General features: G+C 37.0%; 1 protein-coding gene across 7 annotated transcripts; it reads left to right on the top strand.

Moving 5' to 3' along the window:
- Positions 1-1,094: 1,094 nt before the first annotated feature.
- Positions 1,095-10,912, top strand: arfgap1 (ADP-ribosylation factor GTPase activating protein 1). 7 transcript variants are annotated; one of them, XM_029151628.3, is made up of 14 exons: positions 1,095-1,315; positions 2,427-2,497; positions 2,636-2,745; positions 2,941-3,112; positions 3,206-3,306; positions 3,790-3,876; positions 3,971-4,085; positions 4,174-4,230; positions 4,337-4,369; positions 4,585-4,614; positions 5,205-5,261; positions 6,275-6,334; positions 6,786-6,841; positions 6,952-10,912. In XM_029151628.3, exons 2-14 carry the CDS (start codon positions 2,438-2,440, stop codon positions 7,289-7,291), a joined length of 1,278 nt encoding a protein of 425 aa, XP_029007461.1. In that variant the 5' UTR covers positions 1,095-1,315; positions 2,427-2,437; the 3' UTR covers positions 7,292-10,912. The 7 variants fall into 7 exon arrangements, with proteins under 7 accessions (XP_029007461.1, XP_029007463.1, XP_029007464.1 ...); XM_029151630.1 differs by lacking the exon at positions 4,585-4,614; XM_029151631.1 differs by lacking the exon at positions 6,275-6,334 and having other exon boundaries at positions 6,792-6,841.
- The last annotated feature ends 350 nt before the right edge of the window (positions 10,913-11,262 follow it).

Here is an 11,262-nt window from a genome sequence, read left to right as displayed (position 1 = left end):
GATGAAATAATAAAAAATAATGTGATGAAATAATAAAAAAGAAAGAAAGGGCAGCAGCACATAAGCTGGATTACCTTACAGTGGATAATTTTGGTAAGGAGTTTTGTTTTTTGCTTCCCTTTCAGTCCAAATCTCAGGATTGTTATGCCAACCTGACCCTGAAGCCTCCCAGGCCACAGTCTGGCCGCAGCTCTCCCCAGACACAGTACTCAGATGTAGTTCAGCTAGTGGAGCCTTCGGTGTCAGACAAGGTAGATGAGGACAACCCAGAGGCCGCCTCCATCATGTCTGATCTATATGCTTCAGTACAAACCCAACGCACCAAAACTGTGGCCACTGCAGACAATGGAGAGGACTACGCCAACCACCTCTGAGAGGAGTGTTATCCATCTTACTGAGATGCTACAAACTTCTGAAATTTTCTATTATAAAAAAAAATTAAGCTTATGTAACATTTTACGTCTCATGCAAACTTAACAATTAATTGAGGACAATCACTGGAGGACATGGATTTTAGCTACATTTTTGCACATGTTATAAGCCTACTTTGTTTTTGTCACATCCCTGAAATGAAACGAATGTTAGCGAATGAAGAGCAAAATTTAAATGCTCTGTTTATGGAGTTTCCGTCCCATGATGAAAGTGTCAAACTCTGCCCATATATGATTTTGTACAGTGATACCAAACCTCCAAATAAAGATGAGTATTTTTTTATTTACGTGTAGATTAGATTTGCATTTTTGATCACTGTATTACATTTATTAGGGCTTAGTTGACAGGTGTCATTTAATTGTGATAAGTTAAACCTGTTACTTAGTCACTGTTCACATCTGACCTGTCAAAAACAATATCTGAGATAAAGTTATACTGAATATAAAAAGCATCATTATTATCAACTTAGTAAAGCCTGAACAGCCCTTGTGTCTGTGTTGCTACACAGCACATACATTACATTTGGTTTCAAGTGAAAGGTAATTGTCTTGTTTTCCAGTTTTTTCATTACATTAATTTATTGCATGGTGGCAATGACAGTTCCTGAGGTTCCTTTAAATGGAAAAAAAGCACAAGAAGAAGAAAAGGCGAACGAGCTCCCACAATGCATTGCACTGCCAACGTATGCAAACAGGAACATGGCTACCGGCATTTAACATCAGCAGTCCATTTTAAAAATACAAATCTGTCGGCCTGATACAGACTGTGGCAATTTGGCATTTGCTGTACGCCCGCGACAGAAAAAAAAATCTTTCTAGATTTTATCAGCGGAGCCAACGAACCCTCTGAACACAGCGTCTTGTTGTTAATCAGTCTCTGGCAGGTAAGTTAGCGAATCTGTTAGCGCGGTGAACGCTAATAACTTAGCTATGCTAGCGTTAGCATCGGCAGCTAGCTACCAATCAAATCACTAAACAATTAAGATTGAGCTTTGATGTCTGTTCGTAAATCATGTCTTAATTAACGACAAATTTACATCGCAATGTTGTCATTACGTTTTTAGATGTAATACATTATTAATGTTATCGTAACTTAATATATGCTTGTTATACGTGAAGCCGAATGTGACACGACTGCAGTTCTACGTTCAAGCTAGTTCAGGCCAGACCAGATTTTAGTGACTAAACTTTTTCACATTTAATACATGAAGTTGAAAGATTATTTAGAGTTAAAGATATGTACTTATGTATTGCTTAAAGTTATTCCTTACAGTGTCAAGTTATAGGGTCAACGTAGTTCTTTGGAACAAATTTAGTTTATTCACTAAATATATTCTTGAATAATCAGTTGGAACTCAGAAATCCCCTCTTTGCTGGACAATGAAGGGCTAAAACAATCTTAAGATTCTCATCTACCATATCTAAATTCTCAGAATGACCAAGTATAATTTTCTGAGTTAGTGTCAATGATTTGGGATAATATCATTCATGTAAGGACAATGAGAACATTAATTTATTAACTATTATTTACAGAAATAAGGGAAATCTATCCTTACTAGCATGGATACTTCATGCAGCTTTAAGCAAGGTCTGTTCATGTTTTGCTGATAATTCATATTCTTAAAGCAAGAAAGAAAACCTTTAGGGACATACCAAGGGACGTAGCAAATGCAAAGGTTTCTTGCCAAACCAGTTTTTATCAGTTGCTACTAGCTCTGTGTTTGTTGGTCTGATTAAAAAACAAAGCACTTATTTGCTGAATTGAGGGAACATTTCACCAAAAGTACAGGCATATTATATTATATTATATATTTTTATATGTGTAAAACAGACCTTTAGTATTTAATATTGAGCTTGGCAACAATCTTGTTTCCAGAGAGATTATTTCCCAGGGGTCTGTTATGTTGTTTAGATTAGATTTACATAGATACTTTGAGCATATTCTTTTGCGCAAAGATGTTGAACATATGAATTTCCTTTACAAATTTCCTTCAGTGTGTGTCAATATGGCAAGTCCAAGGACAAGACGAGTTCTCAAGGAAGTGAGAACTCAGGATGAGAATAACGTAAGTGCTCATAGCGTCTTATTCATGTAACATAATTCACTCACCTTACTTGTATACTGTCACTGGAGTGCAGAGTAAGGAAACATTTCAAACAAAGGAAAATTGTTTAATTATCCATCTCTTGTATTTTCTTTTCAGTTGTGTTTTGAATGTGGGGCCTTTAACCCTCAGTGGGTTAGTGTGACCTATGGAATCTGGATTTGTCTTGAGTGCTCTGGAAAACACAGGGGCCTGGGAGTACATCTCAGGTAAGAACTGGTTATGTTCACATGCGATGTATCTGATAAGCTCACGTGTAAAGAACTATTCAGGTTTGCAGGTTTTAGAAAGTAAGGTATCAAAAAATATTTTTTTGTATATATTGTGCATTTAGATTTTTTATATTATCTACTTTTCATTTGTTGTCATTAAATTAAGATTGATTAGTTTATCCCACCCTGCAGTTTTGTGCGCTCTGTCACCATGGACAAGTGGAAAGATATTGAGCTTGAGAAGATGAAAGCAGGGGGAAATGGAAGATTTCGTCTGTTTCTTGAACTCCAAGATGATTACGATCCTAACTGGACATTACAGGAGAAATACAACAGCAAAGCTGCTGCACTCTTTAGGGACAAGGTGAGCTGTGTACACTTAAAGGTTAAAACATATTCTATTTTCTTGCAGATCTTGCATATACAAATAATTTACTCTTCCAATGCTGTTTGACAGGTTGCAACTTTAGCAGAGGGCAAGGAGTGGTCCATTGAGACTTCCCCTGCCAGAAACTGGACGTCTCCTCAACCAAAGACCAGCCTTTCATCCTCTCATCGGTAAGTGTGAAGGACATCTTGAACATGTATTAAAGGATACACTTGCACAACTTTCATGACATTATGCCACAGTGTAGCCTGTTTATATTTGTAGAGTCAGTTGTACCTATTGTCTTGCTTCATATGCATATGAGAAATGCAATAGTGCATATACCTGCTTGGGTATCTGTTGTTGAATAAAATCTAGGTAGGTGTTAAAGAAATCAATTCACTTTTCTCTTAATACCAGCATATATGTAGCTTTCTTGTGCTTATGATGGGCAGAAAAACCCTATTTGCTGGTTAGGCTCGATTAGGCTCTTATTACAACCAACCTTGGCTATGGGTAACCTACTAAACCCCGAACACAAACCACACACTAGTAGTGCTTCTGTTTCCTGCTTTTTACTTATATGGTAGTAAACATCATGTGTATTTGTGACCTATCTATTAATATAGTAGTAAATACAAAGTAACAAAATTGCAAAATTGTGTTTCTTTAAGCTCTGGGGGACCTGGTCAAAGCTCAGCTACATCTAGTGACAAAGCTTTTGAAGACTGGTTAAGTGACGATGTCAACTCTTATCAGAGGTAGGAGGTAGAGGTTGTTCTTTACACTTGCTTTATTGTTGACTCTTAAGTTTTACTGTATAAGGCAACAATGTATTGTTTTTTGCCTCGTCAGTGGAGGGGGTTATAGTGGCAATCAGGAAAATCGTTATGTTGGCTTTGGCAACACAGTACCCACAGAGAAGAAGGAGGATGACTTTTTGAACAACGCCATGTCTTCTATTTATTCGGTAGGTCACTAAAAATATCTTGAGGAAGAGGTCTACCTTTTGTTTTGATTATCTCTCCAGGGACACATTTGTTCTGATCTTTCGGCAGGGTTGGAGCAATTTTACTGTCGGTGCTAGCAAGTTTGCTTCTATTGCAAAAGATAATGTAAGTATGTTAATGCAGTGAAGGCTTCTATTTTTGTGCATCTCTTAATCTGTGTCAGAATTTCTGCAACACCTGCTTTATTAAAATCTATTTGTGTCCGCCACAGACAACTAAATTGGCAAACCAAGCGACCTTAAAGGTATGTCTAGTTTTAATCATATTTGCGCTTCTAAACATTATCAGGTTTAATTTCGCTATCTGGTGTCCAGAGTAGTCCACTTTTTCTTCACAGTCTTGGTGCTCACAAACTCTGGGCTTTCTAACAATTTTCTCTCTCCAATTCTCTGATTTAAAATTATAGCTGTAATAACTGTTACTACCTTTAATATTTCTTTGCGCTCCCTCTGGATGTAGTTAAGGGGCTATAAAGCGCCCCCAGAACCGGTAAAGCAGTTACCAGCTGCATGCAGCATTTCCACATTTTTCTTTTTCTTTTAAATGCACATTGTCCATGTTCTTTATTTTTGACACTCCTTTTACTTTCTTCCAATTTTGTAACAGTAAAAAAACAATTTGTGGACTGTCATCTTCACCTTCTCAGCTAGGTTAAACTAAGCACATTCATTGAAAAACCTTTTATTCATTCATGCATGACATTTTTGTGGTGACATCAAACAGCACTATAGAGGTGTAATGATGCGTTTTATACATGTGCATGTTGACTCGGTACTACTCTACTGAGCGACAAAGGAAAGAATCCTATGGACAGATTTAGTCTGTGTTAATGCTGCTTGTGATTTACCAGAAGACACACAAATAATATGTATGCGCCGTTGCTTCAGAAGTTTATTCATGCTGATGATGATGCAAGTCTTTAAAACATTACACCCTCTAGTGCTTGTTCAGTGTCATGGTGAATGAGAATGATCCGTCACTTCTTGCAACTGCAGAACAAGCAGCTTTGTGTCTTGCACTACTTTGAATGTTAAACTGCGTTTCATTCAAGTAAATTCTCCCTTCTGACTCCCAACTAGGCCACAGAGTTAGGACAGACAATAAATGAGAATGTTATCAGACCTACCCAGGCAAAGGTAACATTGATGTTTGAAGTTGTTGTATTGGTGGTGGGATGCCGCAATTTAGAACAAAACACAGCTTCAGATGTAAATGTGCTAGTTTCCACGTCGCCAGTCTATCTGCTTTATGCCAGTTTACACTGAACGACAAAAGGATTATCGAAAACTTGTATCTTTCTCTGTCTCACTAAGTGACTCAACCATGAAATTTACAGAAGCATAGAGCTGTGAGCTCTTTATTTGGGAATAAGTGAGACTCAGTGTGAAGTCTCAGCACAGTCACTGGACAAAGCTTTACCGTAAATGGCATTTTTAGGACTTTAAAACACATGTCAACGTTTGGTCCTGGCTTTTGTTGACAATTACTAGATGAAATTTGTGAACATCAAATGACACGAACTGGAGCTCTTCATCTGACAGTTACCGCTCACTGGCTGTACACATGCACTGTGTTTGAGTGTATGCAGCAAAAATATTTATTGTGTTTGGCCAAATATGAAGCAAACCGATTCAGTTAGTCCCAAGTAATGGTGAGTATTTGTCACGTAAATGCTTCTGCTTTTGTGCTTTAACTCTTCCTGTCAAGTGAGTAGCTCCCTAATGTGTCTTCTAATGAGAAAATAAAAAGATGATAAAAGGAAATAAAACACATGCTTTATAAATGTCAAAGATGAAGCTAAAGAATAAAAGTAATTTTAATTAATAGATAAAGGGACAATGCTGTACAGTGGTTGAGTTTGTAGATGGAGATGATGGAAAGGCTCAGTGACTGACATGTAAACAAAATGCTTTTTGTCTTTTAATGTTCAGCTGGCATTGCTTATGTAAGTTATCTAAATGGTTTTGTATCAGTTGTCTCAAATTGAAATTTTGAAATTGTAGCTGACTAATTCTGGAGTTGATTTATAGTTAATTTGTTAACTGATCATAACTAATGCTTTAATCACAATTTTCAAATTCAAAAAATCATCCGTTTGGATTGATTTTACAGTTTCTATTTGTGTTTAATATAAATTTGGCTTGTCCAGGTGAAAGATGGGAAATTGCTAGATGAAATGAGTGTCAGCATCACTGGGCTGGCAAACAAGGTAGGACTGGCAGGTCTCTGCCACTCTGTACACATTCAAAACCAGTCTCCTGAGTGAGTACCAGCGGTTCTGATCCAATGTCTGCTTGCATTAGGGTGTCATAATTGATATTTGCGGGCGGTTCCCCTCCATAGGAGACTGGTTTTAGAATGTTGAGAAATGTTTTACCAAATCTAACTAAATATAATGTCTTGTTTTTCTTGCTGCCATTATAAATCTGGTGGTGAGTACTGTGTAGAAAATGTATACAGCTTATTATTATTATTATTATTATTATTATTATTACTACTACTGCTGCTACTGCATTAATTTATTTAGCGTAATATTTCGATTGTGTAATAGGTAATCATGTGATTTAAGCTTTTACTGTTTATTTTAAACATTTGGTCTATTAAGTTCTAGTTGCACAATTGTCACTGTATAGTACATTGTATGTATTTTCTGTCCTCAGGTTCAGGGGGCTGGTGCAAAATTAACCAATCTTTTCACTGGAAAACCGGAAGATGGGTAATATTAGCAGCTTCAGATTAATTTTCCATTTAGAATTTGTTTCATGTTGTGTGAATTAATCTCTTATGTAATGTGTATTTTGTGTTTTTTTTTTTTCTTTTGATCAGGTCTGCTGGAGAGAGCTACCAGAACATGGATGCCACTGAGGGATATCAAAGCAGTTCTAGCCAGCCTGTGTCAAAGGACTTCTGGGAAACCTTTGGTAGCAACAGTTCCTTAAAGGCCAAAAAATCTCCCAGCAGTGACAGCTGGACCGTCGCTGATAACTCGGCGAAGAAGAGCTCTGACAGTTGGGACAATTGGGGCTCTGAAGCCGTATCCAACAACAAAAACAGCACAGGCGAAAGCTGGGAGGCTTGGGACAACAACTGGGAGAACTCAGAGGGTAAGACGAAGAAGAGTCCCACAAAACCCTCTGAGGACGCCTGGGATAATGCAGAGTGGTAGTGACCGCACAACCGTACATCTCATCCTTTTCCCACTTTGCCATCTTCCTCTAACTCACACATTCTCTCCCTGTTCATCTCACTGTCTCTTTCGGGAAAAGAGCTGTGTCAGCTTAATTCCTGCCAGACAGTCCAGTATATATTCAATTATACCCAACAATCCCAACAAGATGAAGCCTGGGGTCAAGTTAGGCTCATTTATTAAATGATTATATGTATGAGAGGATATTGACTATATAAAACTATATTAATATGCAGTCATGTATATTACTGTTTGTGACACTCGTCACAGGGATACATTAGTGCAGATGTCCTCCTAGGGTGAACAAGCCAGTGTTCATATTCTATTGTGGGTTAAATGACACTGGTTTTCAACTCACCAGCATGAAAGAGGAAGTCTGACATTGTAAATATGAATCACTGTAAATACAGTATGACTGATTGAACCCTAGTCACATTGTTTTCAAATGGACTCATTCTGTCCCGACCTGTTGCATATTCTGTTTCTGTAAAAGTAAGGAGCATTTTTGATTTAAAAAAATGCTCTGTCAGTTTAATAATTGAAAAGTATTATATTAAATTAAAGAAGAATTAACTACAGTAACAACCTGCCATTAATGGAAATATGTGTGGATATTCCGTATCACTTTAATGTACCTTTTGCATTACTTTAAGTTTAATAATGTCTGTGCAAACAGTCAAGGGATTTGGAAACAGAGATAAACATCAAGAACAGGAAATGACGCCACACAATGCTCACAGCCATTGGCCCAAAATCTATACCACATGGACAAATGGTCAAATTTCTTAGATTAATTAATGATATATCGCATTGGTTTCTCACGTACAAGTGACATAAATACATACACTGGCTATTTATTTCTTTTCTGTGCCAATATATGATCAAACTTTAGAACATTCAGTCTGAATGCAACCATAAGCTTTTTTTATGGCTGGGTTCAAGCACACATGGCACTGAAATAAATTAGTTTAATTTTGTTCAGTTTAATTGTATACAGCCAAATCGCAATAAAAGTCAAGATGAAAGATAGTGGGTTGGTTTAATAGAGAGCAATCAAGCAGCGCCTCTCTCTCTCTCTCTCTCTCTCTCTCTCTCTCTCTCTCTCGCACACACACAAGCTCACCCATCTATATACCACCTAAAAATAAAAATAAAACAAGAAGTAATCCTAAACGAAGTTGTTATTTTTTCCACCCCTACACGGGACTCTGGACGTGAACTTGGGCTCTGGCCATTCTTGTCAGTCCTGAGCTACCTCCTTGTGAGTCACTTTGCAGGAATAGAAATAGTGTTTTATTCATTCTAAAGGATATGATCAAAATCTGTACAAAAATGTAATTACTGTTGCTCTATTAATATAATTATAGGGAGACATGGTTGGCTCATGGTTTATTATAATAAAGACATTATTTAACACAGCTTCTCAACCTATAGGTTAAAGTACAGTTCACACAATATCAACATCTTTAGCACCATAGAAGTTGTTTTTATTGCATCCCTTTCCCTTTGTCATTTTGTAATCTGCCAGTGTTTTCTTTTGCTTGATACTTGCATAATCATAATTTCAGTTGAAGCTCCTAAACTAATGATTCATTATCTGAAAAAAACATTTTGGCACACAGATATTACTCATTTTAATAATAAATATTCCCTAATTTATTTATATTTAAGACTCTCAGAGGTGAGGGTTTTAAATAGTTGCTGAAGAAGATTACATGCGTTTTTTGGTAACTTGTAATGTAATCTAAAATGTATGTACTGTATGCAAGTGTGAAGTTATGTTTCGATAACTGGATGCTAAATAAGACAGTGGACAAGACTGTCATCTGCATGGCGTAGTTGCTGAACCTGTGGGCCTGTAACCTTAGCTGAATTGAGAGCTTATATGAATTGCATTTTATATGAAGCAGCTCCATTTGTGCTGGCGATCATTGTACTTGTTTATGTACTGTAATGATTTGATGCCAGAGATCCCATCACCCTTATCTCTTCAGTACTTATTTGCTGGATGATTAAATGCTCATGACCACCAAACGCTTATATTAGTCAACCTAGTGCATCCCTGTCAGGAAAAAGCATCAGCGCATAATTGTTCATCCTAATTGCAGATATATCATGAAACAGTCATTTTAATGTGATGATTGTAATCAGCGGAGTATTTTGTTTAGCCTGTCCATCAGGTAATCTTAAAAACTAAAAATTAAAAAAGCTGACTGTGTCAACAGCTCACAAAATGTGCAGCACCCGACTTCACAATGTGGCCTTTAATTAATCTCCTTTATAAATACTGTAGTGTTGCACCATCATCGTACTGTTACTGGCTGGAAAGCTGTGAATTCTTTTGTACAGTACATGTACAAGCAAATTAGATGCTTGTCAAATAGTCTCATGTTACTAATACCAGAAGATATTTTAGTAGTCTAGAGTTGTGGTGCTCTTTGGCCAATTGTCATTTATAACCTACTGGATAGTTCATTTTGCTGCACTGCTACATATGGTTCATATTTAGGCTTACGGTTGGTCTAAGTGACATTTTACTGTCTTAGACTTTGAAAGTGTCAGGGCCTGTTCTCTTTCTTTGATGCCCATTTCCTACCTCTAAAAGTCTTGAGTTTACGGCCAAGTACCTGATAGTAAACATGTTGTTTCACCTTTCCTCTTTTTCTTAATGTGTCATATCTGCGACTCATCTTGTCTTTGTTTGGTCTACAGTAGTGTTGTGTGTTTCAGTGAGTGTAACGATGTATGACCTGATCATTCCCAGACCTTTTGTATCCCTGAACCCCTGCAGTCACATTCTTCTGTGGGTTTGTGGTTTCAATGCCTTAATGCCAGCTGTTTGCTTTTTCTTGATACAGATGTCAGTTTACGTCTCTGATGCAGTGAATGGTGCATGTCAGTAATTCTCCTTCCGAGATGTCAGATTATATATCGCCACCTATTACTGAAGCTTTGTTAGTTTATCTGATAATAACATGACAAAACATGTGCTGTAATATCTCACTGATAACATCCAAATATTTAAAGAGTCATAAATGTGTAAAAGAGCACATAGTTATTCCTATTTTTTGGTGAATGTCTGTTTAGGTTCCTGATAAACCAAACTGATGAAATGCAGCTAGTACGTCTTTATATAAAGAAACATTTAAAATAAAACTATGCTGTTTTTCCACATAATCTGAGTCTAATACTAAGCCTGAACTTTCCAGAGCAAAGGTTTAAGTGTCTGTGCCTGTTGAACATAGGACATAAGGTATATTTGTCTTTGTTGATGAGACCGTTCTATGAGAAATACTATTTTTGTCATGCATGAGATGTAACATGGCGCTAAATACATTCAGCTGTTTTTAATTTGTAATAATTGTATCATCAGTGTACTGAGTTGCAGTGTGTGTTTGCCACCTTTCACCAGCAGCCATCCATGAGGTGAGCCAGTGTTACCTGCTCCGTTTACGCTGTGGATGTTCTCGTTTACATGGTTTTCATGTTAAATAAAAGCGTACTGTGCTGTGAATGTGATGGTCCTCTAACCTGTTGTGGTGTGATGCAGAATCTCCAGTCATGTTCAGACTTCATTAAAATGTAACATGCATGACCATGTTATTGGCTCAGATAAAGTATTCTTGTCCTGATCAGCAGATACACAGACAGACACAATACTAACGCAGGACCGCGTCTGCCTATTTTAGGGCCATGAAGTCAATTTGCAATAATAAATAAATAAGTGTACTGGCAAATCAATACACTTATTTAACATGTATCTTCAAGGACATTAATTACTAGAGATGTAAAAGTAAAGTGGAAAATAAAAACTGTCTTTCTTCAATAGCTGCAGTTCCGTAACTGAATAAAAACTACAAGTGTTAACGTTTTCTATTAACAGGTGCTCTACGTGTCAGTCACTGACTGTCAAACTGAGAGCCAAGCACCCATCACTGATACATCTATTT

This window comes from Betta splendens, chromosome 5, assembly GCF_900634795.4.
Source record: "Betta splendens chromosome 5, fBetSpl5.4, whole genome shotgun sequence".
NCBI lineage: Eukaryota > Metazoa > Chordata > Actinopteri > Anabantiformes > Osphronemidae > Betta > Betta splendens.
This window is presented reverse-complemented; position numbering and strand designations above follow the sequence as displayed.

Excerpts from the sequence above, each read along its gene's own strand:
- arfgap1 (XM_029151628.3), top strand. The coding sequence starts at position 2,438 with ATGGCAAGTCCAAGGACAAGACGAGTTCTCAAGGAAGTGAGAACTCAG. Across the intron at positions 4,086-4,173 it reads CCATGTCTTCTATTTATTCG|GGTTGGAGCAATTTTACTGT; the intron begins GTAGGTCACTAA and ends ATCTTTCGGCAG. Across the intron at positions 4,615-5,204 it reads ATAAAGCGCCCCCAGAACCG|GCCACAGAGTTAGGACAGAC; the intron begins GTAAAGCAGTTA and ends ACTCCCAACTAG.